The sequence below is a fragment of the Rhinoraja longicauda genome, chromosome 38 (assembly GCF_053455715.1).
Source record: "Rhinoraja longicauda isolate Sanriku21f chromosome 38, sRhiLon1.1, whole genome shotgun sequence".
Lineage (NCBI taxonomy): Eukaryota > Metazoa > Chordata > Chondrichthyes > Rajiformes > Arhynchobatidae > Rhinoraja > Rhinoraja longicauda.
The window spans coordinates 958,615-980,780 of NC_135990.1; the positions used below are offsets into that span (position 1 = coordinate 958,615).

The 22,166-nt window shown below is 49.4% G+C and overlaps 1 protein-coding gene across 2 annotated transcripts in view; it reads right to left on the reverse strand.

The window, feature by feature from the left end:
- Positions 1-5,418: 5,418 nt before the first annotated feature.
- crtc3 (CREB regulated transcription coactivator 3) overlaps positions 5,419-22,166 on the reverse strand; it is a 72,629-nt gene continuing 55,881 nt past the window's right edge. Inside the window, exons 8-14 of one of the 2 annotated variants that reach the window (XM_078430073.1) lie at positions 20,580-20,629; positions 18,726-18,943; positions 15,933-16,225; positions 14,639-14,818; positions 14,007-14,087; positions 11,389-11,590; positions 5,419-10,417 (exon numbers count right to left, since the gene is read on the reverse strand). In XM_078430073.1, the coding sequence (XP_078286199.1) occupies positions 10,209-10,417; positions 11,389-11,590; positions 14,007-14,087; positions 14,639-14,818; positions 15,933-16,225; positions 18,726-18,943; positions 20,580-20,629 (1,233 nt within the window). In that variant the 3' untranslated portion in view covers positions 5,419-10,208. Of the gene's footprint in view, positions 10,418-11,388; positions 11,591-13,931; positions 14,088-14,638; positions 14,819-15,932; positions 16,226-18,725; positions 18,944-20,579; positions 20,630-22,166 lie in introns of both variants that reach the window. The other variant, XM_078430072.1, reaches the window with a different exon arrangement.

The following is a 22,166-nucleotide window of genomic DNA, read 5'->3' on the forward strand; positions in this document are numbered from 1 at the left end:
ATTTTAGTAAGCAAACCCATTCGTTGGCTCTGCTTCCGCCATTTTAGTAAGCAAACCCCGCCGCTCACTTTGCCTCTCGCAGTGTAGTCAGTGTTGTGGGGGAACAGTATGTGTGATGATGCCATTAAAATGCAGAATATATCTCATCTATCAACTCATTGTTTTGTTATTTTTATTTTTTACTGTTTTCCCCCTGCTTAACTTCTCTGATTTTATTATTTCTTTACTGTTTCTGCCCATTTCCCTCCCATCCTTCCTCCCCCCCCCTTTTGTGGTTTCCCTTGTATTACTCAAACACACACTCTGCACAAATGTAACTTATTATATATGTATATATACACATATACACACATATATACACATATATACACATATACACACATATATACACATATATACACATATATGAATGTGTGTTTGTGTGTGAGAGGCAAGATGGAGATAAATAGATCTCAAAGTTCATGGATCAGAAGCAACTTTGATAAATCAAAGCAACACTTTATTTCTCTCTTCATCTTATTTTTCACCTGATGTACATAAACCATAAAGGCGATTGGACCTATATATAGTGTAAGAAAATAACTGCAGATGCTGGTACAAATCGAAGGTATTTATTTCACAAAATGCTGGAGTAACTCAGCAGAACAGGCAGCATCTAGGAGAGAGGGAATGGGTGATGTTTTGGGTCGAGACCCTTCAGACAGACTATATATATAATCAATCTGTCATGCACACACTTCTCAGCACATGGTTCTCCCTATCGTGATCACTGTTCTCTCACATACATTTCATTAGGGCCAACCCATACACATTCGCAATCAAACTTATTTCCAGAAATCCTAATATTGTGAATAAAATAACAATGAACGCACGTCAAGATATTTTTTCGTTCTTTTCATTCTATATTATTGTAATAAAATGTAATGCACTGATACAGAAGTGCTAGCTTTAGACATGAATAATGTACACTGCTACCATAGTTTAGTTTTGAATTTAACATAAAATTGAGGGGTTCTAACCCTCACTTTTGTGAAAAATGAGTTACTTGCATTAACAAGATCCTTACCCACTACCTTACCACCTGTAAAAAAATCATATTTAAATTAAACCGATAAGTTGGTCAAATAACATAGGCACTTTCTTGTTTTTTTTGTGATTTATAGATTTTTCAAAATGTAAATATCTTATAACGTCACCTTTGTGGGTAAGCAGTATATTGCACCAACCCCCTTCAATTTTACATAATTCAAAAATGAACTTCATAAACAAGGATAACACTTTTTATTTCTGTCATTCATGGTAAGATTTACATCATTTTGTGTTTGAGATGTACAGGGTTGCACTGTTTCACATATCAGCTAACCAATGAAAAGATCAGGTCCTGATTCATACCTGTTCTTCACCTCCCCCCCCCCCCCCCCCCCCCTGAAGAAGGGTCCCTTGCCTGAAGAAGGGTCCCAGCCTGAAACATCACCCATCCTTTTTCTCCAGAGATGCTGCCTGACCCATTGATTCACTCCACCACTGTGTCTATTTGAATTGGATTCATGCTTTTGTACCACGACAGGCAGCATTGGTCATTTTGGTATAGGAAAATAACTGCAGATGCTGGTTCAAATCGAAGGTAGACACATGGGTGATCATCCAGCTCAGTAACCTGTACCTGCCTTCTCTCCATACCCCCTGATCCCTTTAGCCACAAGGGCCACATCTAACTCCCTCTTAAATATAGCCAATGAACTGGCCTCAACTACCTTCTGTGGCAGAGAATTCCACAGATTCACCACTCTCTGTGTGAAAAAAAACTTTCTCATCTCGGTCCTACAAGACTTCCCCCTTATCCTTAAACTGTGACCCCTTGTTCTGGACTTCCCCAACATCGGGAACAATCTTCCTGCATCTAGCCTGTCCAACTCCTTAAGAATTTTGTAAGTTTCTATAAGATCTCCCCTCAATCTTCTAAATTCCAGCGAGTACAAGCCGAGTCTATCCAGTTTTTCTTCATATGAAAGTCCTACCATCCCAGGAATCAATCTGGTGAACCTTCTCTGTACTCCCTCTATGGCAAGGATGTCTTTCCTCAGATTAGGAGACCAAAACTGCACACAATACTCCAGGTGTGGTCTCACCAATGCCCTGTACAACTGCAGCAGAACCTCCCTGCTCCTATACTCAAATGCCCTCGCTATGAATGCCAACATACCATTCGCTTTCTTCACTGCCTGCTGCACCTGCATGCCTACTTTCAATGACTGGTGCACCACGACACCCAGGTCTCGTTGCATCTCCCCTTCTCCTAATCGGCCACCATTCAGGTAATAGTCTGCTTTCCTGTTCTTGCCACCAAAGTGGATAACCTCACATTTATTCAGCATCTATCCAGCATCTGCAGCCCATTCCTACACGGGTCTGGGCGGTGGTGTCTCCGAGCCTGGCCGGGTTGAGCGCGACGCGGAGACCGGTAGCACGGGATTGTACCGAGCCATCTCTCCCACACTGGGGGTGGTTTGTGGAGCGGTATCTCGGTGGCTTCTGTTGGCGCCCCCTCCCCCAGAGACTGGTCCGGGTGTGGGGCGGTGATGGGTCTCCACTCCTCGGGACTGTTGGCCAGAACATCTTCCCCCTGTCTACCCGCGCCTGGTCTGCACTAGTTGACCCACCGGCCCGGGGCAAGGAGACCGCCCGAGGTCGTAGCTCTTTGCAGCGGCTCTTGGAAGAGCCTTTGTCGGGCCGAGGGAGGGAGGGAGGGGTGGAGACCGCTTGTGATGCCCCATGTTGGACGGACAAGGGTGGGTATCCTCAAATCCTGCCGGGTGCAGCCTGCTGACCCCCCCCATATCAAAAACCTTCTCACCCACCACTCTATCTCCAGGTCCCTCAGGTCGGCCGACTTGGGGCTACTCACTATCCCGCGGTCTAGGCTTAAGCTCAGGGGTGACCGCGCTTTTGCGATTGCAGCTCCTAGACTGTGGAACAGCATCCCTCTCCCCATCAGAACTGCCCCCTCCATCGACTCCTTTAAGTCCAGGCTCAAAACCTATTTCTACTCCCTAGCGTTTGAGGCCCTCTGAGGGGGGCGCTGTGAACTGTTTATGTATGTGCTGTTATGTTTGTGTGCCATTGTATGTTCGTTTCTTAGTACCTGAACTGATGTACAGCACTTTGGTCAACGTGGGTTGTTTTTAAATGTGCTATACAAATAAAATTGACTTGACTTGACTTGACTTCATTCTGTGATGTCCAGCAAGTGCAGACTGAAGCACTTTCCTCACTATCCATTGTCTCTACGGTGGCACGGTGGCGCAGCGGTAGAGTTGCTGCCTTACAGCGAATGCAGCGCCGGAGACTCAGGTTCGATCCTGACTACGGGCGCCGTCTGTACGGAGTTTGTACGTTCTCCCCGTGACCTGCGTGGGTTTTCTCCGAGATCTTCGGTTTCCTCCCACACTCCAAAGACGTGCAGGTTTATAGGTTAATTGGCTGGGTAAAATGTAAAAATTGTCCCTAGTGTGTGTAGGATAGTGTTAGTGTGCGGGGATCGCTGGGCGGCGCGGACCCGGTGGGCCGAAGGGCATGTTTCTGCGCTGTAAATCTAAATCTACTTCCTTAGAAGGCTTGGGGAGTTCAGCATGTCCTCTGCAACTCCCGACAGCTTGTACAGAGGCACCAGAGGAAGCATTATAACGGGATGCATCACCAGCTTGGTTTGATCTAGCCATCAACTCACCTGGATTCATGTCCAGTTCCATATCGAGAGTCTGAAGAAGCTTCTGGACCCGAAACGTCATCGACCCATTTTCTCCAGAGATGCTGCCTGACCCGCTGAGTTACTCCACCATTTTGTGTCCATTGACCTGCGTCTGTAGTTCCTTGTTTCTACGACTTATAGCAGAAGGGCTTGTATACACTGGAATTTAGAAGGATGAGAGGGGATCTTATTGAAACATACAAGATTATTAAAGGGTTGGACACGCTAGAGGCAGGAAACATGTTCCCAATGTTGGGGGAGTCCAGAACCAGGGGCCACAGTTTAAGAATAAGGGGTAGGCCATTTAGAATGGAGATGAGGAAAAACTTTTTCAGTCAGAGAGTTGTGAATCTGTGGAATTCTCTGCCTCAGAAGGCAGTGGAGGCCAATTCTCTGGATGCTTCCAAGAGAGTGTTAGACGGAGCTCTTAATGATAACGGAGTCAGGGGGTATGGGGAGAAGGCAGGAACGGGGTACTGATTGTGAATGATCAGCCGTGATCACATTGAATGGCGGTGCTGGCTCGAAGGGCTGAATGGCCTCCTCCTGCACCTATTGTCTATTGTCTATTGTCTATTATAGAATGCTAATCCCCTACTTGGTTATAGTGGACAATCTGCAATAACAGACATTTCCTCCCCCTCTACGGTCCGTTATAACTGCATTGCCTCATTTCACCCCCATGGCAAGGCCAGCAGCATGATCAAGGACAAGTCACACCCTGGCCACTCTCTCTTCGCCCCTCTCCCTTCAGGCAAAAAGGTATGGAAGTGTGAAAACGCACACCTCCAGATTCAGGGAGTTTATTCCCAGCTGTTATCAGGCAACTGAACCACAACACAACAACCTGAGGGCAGATCTGAACTACTATCTACCTCTTTGATGACCCTGGGACTATATTTGATTGGACTTTACTGGTTTTACCTTGCCCTAAACGTTATTCCCTTATCACGTATCTAAACACTGTGAAAGGCTCGATTGTAATCATGTATTGTCTGTCTACTGACTGGTTAGCGCGCAACAAAAGCTTCTCACTGTACTTTGCGGTACATGTGACAAAGTAAATCGAACTATTAATCATCTGTAACATTACATAATGCACATGAAGAGAACAGATATGAACTGATTTCTTTGATTTAATGTATTTTATTTGAAAGACAGAATGCAAAATGACACTTTACTAAAGATAACACTAGCGCATAGTCTTATCTTATTTAAATATTACTGTACACCACAATAACTGAACTCATAAGGTTAGCACAGGAACAGATATTTAATAGTAAATATTAATAAAATTAGCAGTACTTTTAAAAAAAATGGATCAGGTGGAAATACGCAATGGGGAACTGGGACGTAATGGTTCAAAAAGGTCAGAATAAATTAAAAGAATTTAAAAAATGAACATTGATAAAATTCAATGATAAGAGGGGACAATTGAAGAGATCTTGACAACCCAGCTTGTAAATGACTGAAGGGATGGTCATAATAGGTGGCAGAGTGCACATCCTTCCCCAGTCACCCCTCGTTCCCATCTACCAGCAGATCGACACAAAATGCTGGAGTAACTCAGCGGGTCAGGCAGCATCTCTGGAGAGAAGGAATGGGTGATGTTTCGGGTCCAGACCCTTCTTCAGACTGAAGAAGGGTCTCGACCTGAAACGTCACCCATTTCTTCTCTCCAGAGATGCTGCCTGACCCGCTGAGTTACTCCAGCTTTTTGTGTCCATCTTCGGTTTAAACCAGCATCTGCAGTTCCTTCCTACACATGTCTCCTGCCAGGCTCACCCATGGGACCAAGGCTGTCCAAAAGGTCCATACTAGTTGTCTACATACCCAGGAGATCAATCTGACTGTTTGAAACTCAAGACTGAGGACTTGGCCACCATTGAAAACATATCAGTCATAGGGTCACACAGCACAGAAACAGGCTCTTCGGTCCAACTCATCCCCGTGTACCAGGATGCCCATCTGAACTAGTCCCATTTGCCTGCGTTTGGCCCATAACTCTCTATACCCTGGAATTAAATTGGTGAACCTTGGCTACACTCTCTACTTTCATAGATTCTCCCTCCCTGGGTATCAGGAGGCCTGACCTGTGCACAATAGTCCACGTTTGGCTTCAACAGCGGCCCCATTGTTAGTGGAGTCCAAGCAACATTAACTCTTGCAGGCAGACTGGCAGATGGAGTATATCGTGAGATAACCCCGAATAGTGAAAGGCCTGGATAGAGTGGATGTGGAAATGATGTTTCCACTATTAGGAGAGTCAAGGATTAGATGCCATAGCGTCAGAATAAAAGGGCGTACCTTTAGAAAGGGGATGAGAATGAATTTCTTTAGCCTGAGGGTGGTGAATCTGTGGAATTCATTGCCACAGAAGGCTGTGGAGGTCAAGTCATCGGGTATATTTCAGTTGGAGATGAAGAGATTCTTGATTAGGAAGGGTGTCAGGGGTTATGGGGAGAAGGCAGGAGAATGGGATTGAGAGGGAAAGATAGATCAGCCATGATTGAATGGTGGAGTAGACTTGATGGGCCGAATGGCCTATTTCTGCTCTGACACCTTCTGACCCACTCTGAGTCTGAAGAAGGGTCTCAACCAGAAACGTCACCTATTCCTTCTCTCCAGAGATGCTGCCTGACCCGCTGAGTTACTCCGACTTTTTGTGTCTATCTTATCAAGGCATAAAGGATGTGTAGGAAAATAACTGCAGATGCTGGTTACAAATTGATGTCACGGCGGCTGTTAGAAATGAAAAGGTCTCGTGATGGTAGATGGCCAGCCGGGGGAGTCCAAGAGGAGGAGATGGGAGAAGGGGGCTAAAAGATTTTTCAATGTCACGCCGGCAATTAGAAATCAAGGTGTAACACGGACGGGTGACTGAAGGGGCGAGGTGTTCACAAGCCGCCCAGTGGGGGAACGGGTAGTTGGGCTTCCCAAGGGAGCAAGGGAGAGTGGGACTGGGCAGGGTCCTCTCACCCCTGCCACACCGGGTGAGGACAGGCCTGGCCACGTTGCTGGAGTTGGTAGCAAGGACACCGTGGGAGAATCCTATCCTCAGAGAGATCAAGGATGGACAGGCAGAACTTCCCCAATCACTGTCGTGTGGGATGAAAACTTTCCAACAACCATCGTGTAAGAAAACGTTTGATAAAACGCGTGCAGGAGACAATAACCCGGCTGGGATTAATCCTTTACTAGAAGAGACAGACGCAACTCCCAGCACGCACCTTGGAGGAGGAGACGGGCCTGGTCATGGTTGATGAAATGGGAACTAAGTGTTAGAGGAAAATTACATATAATTGGTTCGAAATTGATGGTTGGTGTTCTGTTGATGGAGGCCACAGTATAGTTTGGAAAAGTCCCTGTGATTTTTCAAACAAAGGCACCTGTTTCAGACCACAGCTTGTGTGGGGTGCTCTGTGTGTGTGTGTGGGGTGGGTGCTGTGTGTGTGGGTGGGTGCCATGTGTGTGGTATGGGTGCTGTGTGTGTGGGTGGGTGCCATGTGTGTGGTATGGGTGCTGTGTGTGTGTGGTATGGGTGCTGTGTGTGTGTGGGGTGGGTGCTGTGTGTGTGGGTGGGTGCCATGTGTGTGGTATGGGTGCTGTGTGTGTGGGTGGGTGGCATGTGTGTGTGTGGGGTGGATGCTGTGTGTGTGGGTGGGTGCTGTGTGTGTGGGTGGGTGCCATGTGTGTGGTATGGGTGCTGTGTGTGTGTGGTATGGGTGCTGTGTGAGTGTGGGGTGGGTGCTGTGTGTGTGGGTGGGTGCCATGTGTGTGGTATGGGTGCTGTGTGTGTGGGTGGGTGGCATGTGTGTGTGTGGGGTGGATGCTGTGTGTGTGGGTGGGTGCTGTGTGTGTGGGTGGGTCCCATGTGTGTGTGGGTGGGTGCTGTGTGTGTGGGTGGGTGGCATGTGTGTGTGTGGGGTGGATGCTGTGTGTGTGGGTGGCATGTGTGTGTGTGGGGTGGGTGCTGTGTGTGTGTGTGGGTGCTGTGTGTGTGGGTGGGTGCCATGTGTGTGGTATGGGTGCTGTGTGTGTGGGTGGGTGGCATGTGTGTGTGTGGGGTGGGTGCTGTGTGTGTGGGTGGGTGCCATGTGTGTGGTATGGGTGCTGTGTGTGTGGGTGGGTGGATGTGTGTGTGTGGGTGGGTGGCATGTGTGTGTGTGGGGTGGGTGCTGTGTGTGTGGGTGGGTGCTGTGTGTGTGGGTGGGTCCCATGTGTGTGTGGGTGGGTGCCATCTGAGTGGACAGTGACTGTCCCAGCGATGGACGCTGGTGTTTCTGAGAACTCGGCCTTGCCAAACGTTTGTCCGGAAGTGAAGGATGAACAGTCCACCCCACCAACATAGAAGGGTCCCGACCCAAAACGTCCCCCCTCCATATTCCCCAGATAGGGGTGGATAGGCACAAAAAGCTGGAGTAACTCAGCGGGTCAGACAGCATCTCTGGAGAAAAGGAATAGATGACGTTTCAAGTCGAGACCCTTCTTCAGAAACGTCACCCATTCCTTCTCTCCAGAAATGCTGTCTGACGGACTGAGTTACTCCAGCTTCTTCGGTTTAAACCAGCATCTGCAGTTCCTTCCTCCACACTTTCTCCAGAGTTGTTGCCCAACCCCCCCCCCTGCTGTGTTACTCCAGCAGCATGTGTCTATCTTCCCAAAGTAACAGGTGGCGATAGACAAGTCCTAAAGAGTACCAGGATAAAATACACTTTGAAGCACGTTCATCATAAGCTTATCTTACAGAAAGTAAAAAACAGGTACAAGAGGCAGCGAGACTACAGTACCTGGCTGTTGGAGAGACATCGCCTGCCTGCACAAATTCGGGTGAAGGTTTTACTCTGGGCAAAACGCAGAGAGCTAGACAAGAGTCCACACTTATTTAGAAAAAGTTATTGAGAACTCCAGATGAAGAGGCTTGATCAGCTGTGAGCTGCTGTCCATTCAACTTCGCATTGGCACATCTCAAACACAAGGACATTCACGGTCTGCGAGAAAGCATTTAGATCAAACTTTTGGCTGCTGCCCATCGTACAAATTTCTGCCTTCCCTCTCGACAAACAGGAAGCAGCGGTTAAGGCATCCAGAATCTATTAACCTGTACAATATAGTCATTTAAAAATATAGTTTTTCACCATCTCGATATCAGTAACGATGATATTTTATTTAAATTCCTCCCTATACAATCGAGGAATTGCTTTGCTAATAAAGAGTTATAAATTTTATACATATTGTAACGGGGAGTGCGTGAGATGCCACTGGTCAGTGGAAATCGAAACACCCCCATAATTTCATTTAAAATCCTTCCATTTCATAATTAAAAATAACGTCGGGAGCTCGTTACTGTGGTAATCCGTAAATATTTCACTGGGAGACAAAACTGCAACGTCCTTAAGGGGTTGTTAGAGAACCAGTGACCACTGGCAATGAGACCACTGGCCTTGTGATCACTGACTGACCACTGGCTCCATGACCACTGACTGACCACTGGCACAACCACTGGCCCTGTGATCACTGACTGACCACTTGCCTTGTGACCACTGGTGCCATATTGACCCTCTATGACCATTGACCTCAATATAAACATGGCAGGTCTCTGATCCCAGTGTCTTTTCCCCCCTGACCCAATGTCCAGTAACCTCTCAGACCCAGTGTCCAGTGGTGTGAATCGGACCCAGTGACTGTCCTTGGACCCAGTGTCCAGTCTCAGACCCAGTCCAATGTCCAGTGACTGCCCTCGGTCCTAATGTCCAGTGTCCAGCCTCAGCCCCAGTGTCCAGTGGCTGCCCTTAGACCCAGTGTCCAGTGGTTGCCTCCTGGTCCGACACGATTTCAATCACTGGCTTCCCATTGATGAAAGGACTGTTTTGGTCAGGCCGGCCGGTCTCTGGTGGTCAGTGAGTTGCAGGTGTGTCGATGTCAGCGGTCCCAGTGCTGGGTGTGAGCGAGACCGTGTGGCCAACATCGAGCAGGATGTGCGTTTGATCAGGCGGGGGTGAAACGTTCTGGAGTTGAGCTGTTCTCCCAGTCTATCCCCGGACGCTGCCCGCTAGCTCTGTGGCACTCACTACCGACCCACCCGAGCCCGGTAGAATGAGAAGGCGGCGGGTAGTGCACATTCGGCTGGACTCGCCCAGCAGAGAGTTCCCGCGTTTACTCCCACCAGCTGAAGAGGACGATGTAGAGAGACACCAATGATTTACACAACACAGATCGTCTGTCTTTAACATATTGGCCTTTCCCCTGACAACAGCCAGCAAACACGGAAAAACATATCAACCGCTGAACCGATGTATAAATGCACATTGTTAAAAACCAAAACAGAAGCAACGGCTAGTGCTTTAATGATTAAAAAAAGAGGTCGAGCTTCAACTGTGCCCCGCTGTAAATGTTATTCTTCACTCGTTAGTGTCCAGAAACATTCTCACCCGGTCCCGCTAGGCACTGGGCACACTGGTTACATTCGGTCAGTCCTGAATGTGTCTTCGATGGAGGGGTCAGTGAGGACCAGGTCAGGGTCACTCAGCATGCTCAGGCCATCCAGGCTCAGAGGCTCCATCTTCAGATCATCGTCCAGTTGGAACTGGGTGTCCGTGTCATAGGTGGTGTCCGTCACGCCGGCCAGCGCACTGCTGATGTCCTTGGACAGGCTAGGCAGGGAGTCACCTGTGGAGTGTAACAGGGGCAAGATGAAGTCACCATCGCCAATCCACACCTCTACCCTCATCCTGTCCTGTCCTGATGGTGCCTTACCTCCCTGAAGATCTCACACTTTAGCTTGGCCTAGTTTTAGTTTAGCTTAACTTAGGTTAGCCTTAGCCTACCTTGAGCCTCGCTTTAGCCTAGCATGGGGAGAGGCATTTACCACCTTCTGTGTACAAATAAAACTTGCCCCATACATTTCCTTTACACCGGGCGGCACGGTGGCGCAGCAGTAGAGTTGCTGCCTTACAGCGAATGCAGCGCCGGAGACCCGGGTTCAATCCCGACTACAGGCGCTGTCTGTACGGAGTTTGTACGTTCTCCCCGTGACCTGCGTGAGTTTTCTCTGAGATCTTCGGTTTCCTCCCACACTCCAAAGACGTACAGGTTTGTCGGTTAATTGGCTGGGCAAATGTAAAAATTGTCCCCAGTGGGTGTAGGATAGTATTAATATGCAGGGATCGATGGTCGGCGCGGTGGGCTGAAGGGCCTGTTTCCACGCTGTATCTCTAAACCAAACTAAAACTGAACTTTAGCCCTCTCACCTGAATGCTATGTCCTCTGGTGTTTGACATTTAAGGAGAAGGAGATACCTACAAGGACACAGTTAGAGGATAGAGAGGTTGGCAAATGTTAGCAGCAGCTCCCTACATCACCCACCCTGCACTGCCAGGACACCGGGCCTGAGAGTGACAGAATAACAAGTCAGGGTTGAACCTGGTGCTGTGAGGAAGCAGCTCTACCTGCTGCACTGCCCCGACCCCAAGCTCTTAAGGACACAAGGCCATTCTTGGAACACGCTGAGGGTGAAAGGGCATGTGGTGAGGGATGTCCTTGACAAATCTGCTCCCTGATGCTGTTGGTGCTTCCCAAGCTTCCTCCCACGGTCAGAGCCAGCCTTCCCTCCCTCACCTGTCACACCTGGGGCTGCTCACCTGTCAGGATGATGTTGGGGATGTTGCCGGTGCAGGTGGAGTAGAGCATGTTGGGTTTCAGCTGCGGCAGCGGATCCTGGAGGCTCCCGTAGCTCCCGGTCAGACCCAGCAAGGCAGCCTGGGAGAAGTGAAGGCCGGAACCCAAGTTGTAGAAGCTGCTTCCACTCATCGGCAGGGAAGTGGACATGTTGAACTGGTTCATCTTGGGGTGGGGGGTGGAAGAGGAACAGAACAACCGTGAGAACCAACTCTACTGTGGGAGGGCAAGAGACTGCAGACACTGGAACCTGGACCAGAACACCAAGTGCCGCAGGAACTCAGACGGTCAGGCAGCATCCGTGGAGGGAATGGGCAGATGACGTTGTGGACTGGTTCTTCAGACTGATCGGGGTAGGGTTGGGTCTTTCCCCTGACTACAATCAGTCTGAAGAAGGGTCCAGACCTGTAAGGTCACCTGCCCACCTCCTGATTGATAGTTTATTGTCAAATGTGACATGTAACAGTGAAAGTCTTGGTTCTTGGTCCTCCAAAATATTCCAAATGGAATTTAAACTGGAGGTGGTGGAGTGTGGACTTAAGCACCAAGGGCTTCTTGGAGAAGGCCTGCCTTAAATTTAGTTGCGTCTGTTTTGCGTACTCTACGTGAAGAGTCTTCACGTGTAGGGTGTCTACAAAAGATCTTCCACGGATGCTGCCTGACCCTCTGAGTTACTGCACCACTTGGTGGGGGGCACTGGGTGGGATGTGAGGGACGGGCCTGTAACCGGGTCCACACTCAATGTAGATCCAGAAGCTCCTGGAGGTCACGGCTCTCAGGAACTTGACCCTTCTTCCCCGTGGTAGCAGTGAGAGGCGATGGTGGGTGAGATGGCTCCAATGCTTGGCCCAGTCTGAATACTGTCGGTCAGACACAGTCTGAGAGACGCTTTCACCCAATCCCTGAGTAAATCCCGACTGGAATCCAGCGACTAGGTTTGTATACACTGGAATTTAGAAGGATGAGAGGGGATCTTATTGAAACATATAGGATTATTAAGGGATTGGACACGTTAGAGGTAGGAAACATGTTCCCAATGTTGGGGGAGTCCAGAACAAGGGGCCACAGTTTAAGAATAAGGGGTAGGCCATTTAGAACAGAGATGAGGAAAAACATTTTTACTCAGAGAGTTGTAAATCTGTGGAATTCTCTGCCTCAAAAGGCCATGGAGGCCAATTCTCTGAATGCATTCAAGAGAGAGCTGGATAGAGCTCTTAAGGATAGCGGAGTCAGGGGGTATGGGGAGAAGGCAGGAACGGGGTGCTGATTGTGAATGATCAGCCATGATCACATTGAATGGTGGTGCTGGCTGGAAGGGCCGAATGGCCTCCTCTTGCACCTATTGTCTATTGGAAGCATCAGCAACTGTTGACATCCGTACCTCTAGGGAACACCCCCGTCTCATCTCACCCCTACCACTGGGAAGAAGGTATAGAACTTCCAAGTTGGCACCTAACCCAGGCGACGATTTGCGTGCTAGCCACAGAAACAGATCTACAATCACATCTTACAATCGCTCCACACTTTTAAATCTCTACTCCTACAGTAACATTTCTTACGTTAACCTTGACCTTCCTAAACTCCTCTCTTGTCATGTATCTGTACACTGTGAAGGGCTCGATTGTAATCATGTATTGTCTTTCTGCACACTGGTTGGTTAGCACGCAACAAAAGCTTTTCACTGTACCTCGGTACACGTGACAATAAACTAAACTGAAACTGAAATTAAACTGAAGCAGGAGCCTGAAAACTGTGACCTCCAGGTTCAAGAACAGCTTCTTCCCAGAGCTCAAGCTCCTCAACGTTACATGACACTAACCTCTGCTACCGTGAACTTCAAGGTGAGGGCAGGCAGGGTTGGCAAGGTAACAGGTGAGGGGGACAGGTGAGGAAGACAGGTGAGTGGGGGGGAAAGGGGGACAGGTGAGCGGTGCGGTTGGTGAGCGGGGGGGTGAGCGGGACATGTGAGCGGAGAGGGGGTGAGAGGGACAGGTGAGGGGACAGGTGAGCGGGGGGGGGGGGTTGGTGAGCGGGACAGGTGAGCGGAGAGGGGGGTGAGAGGGACAGGTGAGGGGGAAAGGTGAGCGGGGGGGGTTGGTGAGCGGGACAGGTGAGCGGAGAGGGGGGTGACAGGGATAGGTGAGGGGGACAGGTGAGCGGGAGGGTTGGTGAGCGGGACAGGTGAGCGGAGAGGGGGGTGAGAGGGACAGGTGAGCGGGGGGGGGGGTGAGAGGGACAGGTGAGCGGGGCAGTTGGTGAGTGGGACAGGTGAAGGGGACAGGTGAGCGGGGGGGTTGGGTTGGTGAGGGGGGATAGGGGGTTGCTGAGGGGGAGACAATGTTCCAAGCCACAACGTCTGCAACATTAACGCAGGGAAGAGATGAACACTGGTCACAAACCAATGATGGGCTGACATCAACACAAGACCTGCACTCTACTGGTGAGGATGAAGAACACGTCACACTGTGATCAGCAAGGACACCAGGGTGTACAACGATCAGCCTACCATTGCTCGATCATACTCTGTTATCCCTAGACAGCTGTGGATGTCCGTAGGGCTGCTGATGGCAAACTCCCATACCTGCTGGGACAGAGGCTTGGACTGACTGGCCAGTAACTGTTGCTCAAAGTACGGATCGCTGAACAGATTATCCACGTCATTCTGTCAAAGAGAACACAGAGGGTGAGAGGAGCACACACAAACACCCGGAGTACACGGTCATAACGTCATAAGTGATAGTAGAACTGTGCCATTCGGCCCATCAAGTCTACTCCACCATTCAATCATGGATGATCTATCTCTCCCTCCTAACCCCATTCTCCTGCCTTCTCCCAATAACCTCTGACACCCGTACTAATCAAGAATCTATCTATCTCTGCCTTAAAAATATCCATTGACTTGGCCTCCACAACCGTCTGTGGCAAAGAATTCCACAGATTCACCACCCTCTGACTTAAGGAATTTCTCCTCATCTCCTTCCTAAAAGAATGTCCTTTAATTCTGAGGCGATCACCTCTACTCCTAGATTCTCCCACTAGTGGAAATATCCTCTCCACACCCACTCTATCCAAGCCTTTCACTGTTCTGTATATTTCAATGTGGATAGGACAGGTTGGTGGGCCGAAGGGCCTGTTTTCCCCATTGTATCTCCAAAAAAAACCCCACGAGAATAAATACAGGTGAGTAATATTTTTGAACATCTGGAGACTTACGCTGGGGGAGGGCAGCTCGAGTGGCAGAGGCTGAGAGAGCTGATGGACGGTGGAGATTGGTGAGTGGCACAGTGCTTGCTGAGTCTGGTGCATCATCTGCTGGGGCTGCTGCAGGTGCTGGTAGAGCGGGTAAGGCGGCAGATGTTCCATCGCCATGTTACTGGTGTCCAAGGCCACTCCCTGCAAGACCAAAGGCCAGAGTTAGACCGGATGGACTCTCCCCCTCCAGCCGAGTCCTGAACACTCTCACTAATCTCCTGCCCCTTCGCCAACCACCAGGGCAGCAACTGAGGAGACCAGAAGATCACAAGATATAGGAGCAGAATTAGGCCAATCGACCCATCAAGTCTGCCCCACCATTCTGATCTATATTTCCCTCTCAATTCTCCTGTCTTCTCCCTGTAACCATTGACGCCCTTACTAATCTAAAGAAAGTGAGAGATTTTTCACTGCACCTCGACACGCGTGATAATAAATAAACTCAAACGGATTCGTTAAGTCAGGGGATAATTTCCAATTTCTCACAGGAAGAGTGGTGCAGTGGTAGAGTTGCAGCTTGACTGGTACATGCTCCCATCAGGCAAACGTGACACAAGTGTGAAAACGCACACCTCCAGATTCTGGGGCAGTTTCTCCCCGGCTGTTATCAGGCTACTGAACCATCCTACCACAACCAGAGAGCAGTGCTGAATTACTATCCACCTCTTTTTTTAAAAATCAAAAATATTTATTATATTACAACCCCCACCCAGGATACATCCAATCCCCCGCGGTCGGTGCCCAGCGGTCCCGGAGATCCCCCAGGGTGCCCGTGGACAGCGCGCAGTCCCTCTCCAACGCCACCCAGGCGCGGTTGTAACCCCGGAAAAGGGGTAGGCAGCCGGCTCGGGCAGAGCCCTCTTCTGCTTGGTGCCGTGAGTCGCGGATGGCCAGCTTGGCCAGGCCCAGGAGCAACCCAACAAGGACATATTCGGCCACTATCCACCTCAATGGGGGTGACCCTCAGACTATCTTTCATTGGACTTTATCTTGCACTGAACATTATTCCCTCTATCTGTACACTGTGGACGGCTTGATTGTAATATCCGTGATGGGACTTTGTTGACTACACCTTGCACTAAAGGTTATTCCCTTATCATGTATCCACGCGCTGTAAATGGATCGATGTATTGTATTGTCTTTCCGCTGACTGGTTAGCTCGCAACAAAGGCTTTTCACTGTCCGTCGGTACACGTGGCAATAAACTAAACTGCGATGGACAGCCGAGCCGACTGTGACGGGAGAGGTGACTCACCTGGGCGATTGAAGACAGTGTTGGTGACATGGTTGGTGAGAACTGTTTGCTGAGTGACCTGCGAGGCTCCATGCCGGGCGAGAGTGTCAGCGGACTGACCGGGGTGTGGCGTCGGCGGGGCGAGCTGTTCAAGGCGGTGGGGATGGACGGGTTGCTGAGCGATGACCGCAGGGACGACTGCATTGGGGGGTTGCTGAGGGAGTGGTTACTCAATGGAGATGGTACCATGGAGTTGGTAAGCGAGGCTTGGATGGACGGGTTACTCAGCGAGCTGTGCAAGGAGGATGACAGACCTGGGCAGGAACAAGCACACACACAACAGATTTAATCATCAGCTCAGTGTGACGGGGAAGGCAACAATCACTCCACATGGTGCTTTCAACATTCACGCGTTCAACATTCACACAGAGAAACAGGAACTGCTGACACTGGTTTACAAAAAGCAACACAAAGCTGGAGTGACTCTGGATGAGGCAGCATCTCTGCTTGTTAGTCCAGCATTTTGTGATACCTTTCGATTTGATCCAGCATCTGCAGTTATTTTGTTACACAACATCAAACGTGTGGTCTTTTGAACATGTGCAGGAAGGAGTTACTCCAGCATTCTGTGAATAAATCAGCATCTCTGTTTGTTCAATGTTCACACGTTCAATGTTCACACTGAAGATAGACACAAAATGCTGGAGTAACTCAACGGGCCAGGCAGCATCTCTGGAGAACATTGACATAGAAACATGGAAAATAGGTGCAGGAGTAGGCCATTCGGCCCTTCGAGCCTGCACCGCCATTCAATATGATCATGGCTGATCATCCAACTCAGTATCCCGTACCTGCCTTCTCTCCATACCCCCTGATCCCTTTAGCCACAAGGGCCACATCTAACTCCCTCTTAAATATAGCCAATGAACTGGCCTCAAATACCTTCTGTGGCAAAGAATTCCATCAGATTCACCACTCACTGTGTGAAGAAAAACTTTCTCATCTCGGTCCTAAAAGACTTCCCCCTTATCCTTAAACTGTGACCCCTTGTTCTGGACTTCCCCAACATCGGGAACAATCTTCCTGCATTTAGCCTGTCCAACCCCTTAAGAATTTTGTAAGTTTCTATAAGATCCCCCCTCAGTCTTCTAAATTCCAGTGAGTACAAGCCGAGTCTATCCAGTCTTTCTTCATATGAAAGTCCTGCCATCCCAGGAATCAATCTGGTTCAATGTTCAATGTTGATGTCTTCATCCAGAGATGCTGCCTGTCCCGCTGAGTTACTCCAGCATTCTGTGTCTATCTTTGGTGTAAACCAGCATCTGCAGTTCCTTCCTGCACAGGCAATGTTCACGCTCAAAAGACCACACTTTTAATGTTGTGTAAGAAAATAACTGCAGATGCTGGTACAAATCGAAGGTATCACAAAATGCTGGAGTAACTCAGCAGGTCAGGCAGCATCTCTGGAGAGAAGGAATGGGTGACGTTTCGGGTCGAGACCCTTCTTCAGACTGATGTAAGGGGGGCGGGACAAAGGAAGGATATAGGTGGAGACAGGAAGACAGTGGGAGAGCTGGCTCAGCGATCGTTTCGCTCAACACCTTCATTCAGTCCGCCTTAACCAACCTGATCACCCGGTGGCCGAGCACTTCAACTCCCCCTCCCACTCCCAGTCTGACCTTTCTGTCATGGGTCTCCTCCAGTGCCATAGTGAGGCCCACCGGAAATTGGAGGAACAGCACCTCATATTTCGCTTGGGCAGCTTGCAGCCCAGTGGTATGATCATTTACTTCTCCAACTTTAGATAGTTCCTCTGTCCCTCTCTTCCCCTCCTCCTTCCCAGATCTCCCTCTATCTTCCTGTCTCCACCTATATCCTTCCTTTGTCCCGGCCCCCTGACATCAGTCTGAAGAAGGGTCTCGACCCGAAACGTCACTCATTCCTTCTCTCCTGAGATGCTGCCTAACCTGCTGAGTTACTCCAGCATTTTGTGACACGTTTGATGTTGACGTGTTCAATAATCATGTTCAATAATCACATGTTGAACGTTCCCATGATCCGTTTAACATCTCCGACACAGAGAAACCGCATCGTTGGCAAATAAAGGACAACAAGGCCCCACGGCGGGCAGCTGGCCGAAGTCCCGGTCAAGGAACTAGAATACCAGGAGGAGGCAGAGGGGCACCAGTGGAAACTAGTGTTCACCCACTAGTCTTCTTGCTATTGAGGGCGTGCAGCGTAGGTTTACTAGGTTAATTCCCGGAATGGCGGGACTGTCGTATGTTGAAAGACTGGAGCGACTAGGCTTGTATACGCTGGAATTTAGAAGGATGAGAGGGGATCTTACAGAAACGTATAAGATTATTAAGGGGTTGGACACGTTAGAGGCAGGAAACATGTTCCCAATGTTGGGGGAGTCCAGAACCAGGGGCCACAGTTTAAGAATAAGGGGTAGGCCATTTAGAACTGAGATGAGGAAAAACCTTTTCAGTCAGAGAGTTGTGAATCTGTGGAATTCTCTTCCTCAGAAGGCAGTGGAGGACAAGTCTCTGAATGCATTCAAGAGAGAGCTAGATAGAGCTCTTAAGGATAGCGGAGTCAGGGGGTATGGGGAGAAGGCAGGAACGGGGTACTGATTGAGAATGATCAGCCATGATCACATTGAATGGCGGTGCTGTCTCGAAGGGCTGAATGGCCTCCTCCTGCACCTATTGTCTATTGTCTATTGTCTTCGGCAAGGCATCCCCCCCCACAGCCTGGCTCGTGGAAGCGGTGCTCATGAACCCGGAGCCACAGCTGGATGCTTCCTCTCACCTTGGGAGCTGCTGATGCCCAGATGTGTCATGGTGGTGGACAGGTTGCCGGTGCTGCTGCCTCCGCTGATGTTGGGGTACGGGTTGTCCTCGGGGTCCAGCGGGGTGGGCAGGGGCGACGGGAAGTGGAGGTTGGTGAGGTCGGGCAGAGAGCCGCCCGTATTCAGCGAGCCCTGGAAATGCGACAAGCCGGCGTTCTGGTCAGGGGACGGGTAGATACTGGGACCGGGAAACAAAACACAACGTTGAGTTCAACACAAGATGTCCGCGTAGTGCCACGTCCGCATGTATCTGAGATGTGTGTAGGAAGGAACTGCAGGCGCTGGTTTAAACCGAAGATAGACACAAAATGCTGGAGTAACTCAGCGGGACAGGCAGCGTCTCTGGAGAGAAGGAATGGGTGACGTTTCCCTTTCCCGTGACTTTCAGTCTCGACCCGAAACGTCACCCATTCCTTTTCTCCAGAGATGCTGCCCGTCCCGCTGAGTTACTCCACCTTTCTGTGTCTATCCTCTGAGATGCGAGTTCCTGTTTCAGCAAAGGGTCAGCGTGACAGTGGATCATTGCCCTGGGTCAGCCGCACGGCTGGCCGTTGTGGTAGAACTGGTGACCCACACACCGGGAGAACCTGACGCCATGTTTGGTGAAGAACTCGGTAACCTGAAGTGTTTATGTAGCGTGGACAGCCAGGAGGACAGGCAAATCTATCCCCATAACCCCCGACACCCGTACTAATCAAGAATCTATCTATCTCTGCCTTAAATATATCCACTGACGGCCTCCACAGCCTTCAGAGGCAAAGAATTCCACAGATTCACCACCCTCTGACGAAAGAAAAAATCCTCATCTCCTTCCTGTAGGAACGTCCTTTAATTGAGACTATGCCCTCTAGTCCTAGACTCTCCCACTAGTGGAAACATCACTAGTGGTACTTCTTGCCTGAAGGGAGAAGGGAGAAGAGGGAGTGACTGGGGTGAGACTGGTCCTTGATTATGCTGCTGGCCTTGCATGTTAAAACTATCAATGTTTTATTCTTAACGTTTTAATGTTTTATGCTTTATTCTTAATTGTTTTACTGTATGTTCGTGTTGTTACTTGCGAGCGGAGCACCAAGGCACATTCCTTGTTTGTGTACACACTTGGCCAATAAACCTATTTAATTCAATTCAATTCAATATGGGGCAGGGGATATACTCCATCCCATCAGTGGAGATGGACAGATAGACAATAGGTGCAGGAGGAGGCCATTCGGCCCTTCGAGCCAGCACCGCCATTCAATGTGATCATGGCTGATCATTCTCAATCAGTACCCTGTTCCTGCCTTCTCCCCATACCCCCTGACTCCGCTATCCTTAAGAGCTCTATCCAGCTCTCAGATACGGGGGGAAGGAATGGCACCTTCAGAGCCACATGGAAAGACTGCCATCCCTATTAAACCATCCTTAGAGGCAATATTTTGCATTGTAGTGACGATTTTATTTTGTCAAATTTCCCAATGATCATCAAGTGGTCAGGGATTTGGGGAGTTCTGCCCAAGCCGGCTGCCTGCCCCTTATCCAGGGTGGTACTAGAATAGGGCTACCTGCTGCCCGTTGGCATCCTGGGACCGCTGGGTACTGCGGGGGCTGGAATATATCCTTGGCAAGGACTGTAACATCATTGTTCAAGAGTGTGGCATTTAAGAATATTTGTTTAGATGGTTGGGTGATTTTGTATTATGGTGGTGGGTTTGTTTGGTATTGTTTTGTATTGTATATATTATTGCTGCAATAATTGATTACATTTATTTTTGTTATATTAAAAAAAATTTAAAAACCCAAGAGAAGACAGAGCAAAAAGTAGCAAATCCACTCACCTGATCCCAGGGACTTCACAAGACTTAGGACGCAACGACAAAGATTGGACCTGCAGAACAGAGCAAGGGAGAAGAATAAAACCCTCTGCTTCTGATCACCGGGCATTGCATTTTACATGTGACAGCCCACAACCCAATGCCAGCATGGGAGAGAGTCAGAGGGAAGGAACGACCTGCTCACTGCAGTCCCTGGCTACAGCCAGTCAACCTAGGAAACACATCAAACCGAGCTCAAGTCTCCCTCCGACCCCCCCTCTCAATATATGTTGTGTAGGAAAATAACTGCAGATGCTGGTACAAATCGAAGGTATCACAAAATGCTGGAGTAACTCAGCGGGTCAGGCAGCATCTCTGGAGAGAAGGAATGGGTCGAGACCCTTCTTCAAGCTGCCTGTCCCGCTGAGTTACTCCAGCGTTTTGTGACCCCTCTCATTACATGTAGGAAGGAATTGCTGATGCTGGTTTGCACTGAAGGTAGACAGACACAAAGTGCTGCAGTAACTCAGCGGGACAGGCAGCTTCTCTGGAATGCTAGGAATGCTAGGACGAGACCCTTCTTCAGACTTCTCCCGCTGAGTTACTCCAGCATTTTGTGTCTATCCCTTCTCATGTCAGTGGCAGTATAGAAACATAGAAAGTAGGTGCAGGAGTAGGCCATTCGGCCCTTCGAGCCTGCACCGCCATTCAATATGATCATGGCTGATCATCCAACTCAGTATCCCGTACCTGCCTTCTCTCCATACCCCCTGATCCCTTTAGCCACAAAGGCCACATCTAACTCCCTCTTAAATATAGCCAATGAACTGGCCTCAACTACCTTCTGTGGCAGAGAACTCCACAGACTCACCACTCTCTGTGTGAAAAAAAACTTTCTCATCTCGGTCCTAAAAGACTTCCCCCTTATCCTTAAACTGTGACCCGTTAATACAGTTGGGGGAGAAGCGGCCACCCCTCTGTGTGGACACGTCACCCATTTCTGACATGCACGCATGGTGGGTATCTGTGCCCAGAAGCTCCCCTCAGTCAAAGCCCCCAACTCCCTGTTTCCAGCATGGTAGCACTGTCAGGAGGTTACGGGATCGTTTGAAGGACCTGGATCGTACAAGGACCTTTGGTCCAAATACCTCCAGCACCCACAGTGAATCCAAGCTCGAGCTCTACCAACACTACTGGGCCTAACTCATCCATTCACCAACTTTCTCCTAGTCCAGACAGCTTGTCTACTCTTTACGCCATCAAACATCGATCATTGCTGATGTCAGGGCCAATTTACAGTGGGCCAACTAACCTACAAACCCGCACGTCTTTGGAGTGTGGGAGAAAACCAAAGCACCCGGAGGAAACCTGTGTTGTCACAGGGAAAACGTATAAACTCCGCACAGACAGCAACCGAGGTCAGGATGGAACCCGGGTCAAGGGCGCTGCGAGGCAGTGGCTCGTTATGTTCAATGATTCTTTCCAGATATTTCCAACCTCTGCCTTCACTCCAAACTAATTCACCTGTTCAATTAATCAAAATCCACAGAACCCCTCTCCTCTTTTGTTCCAATTTCCAGCTCCCCTCCCCAACCCAACCCAACCCAACCC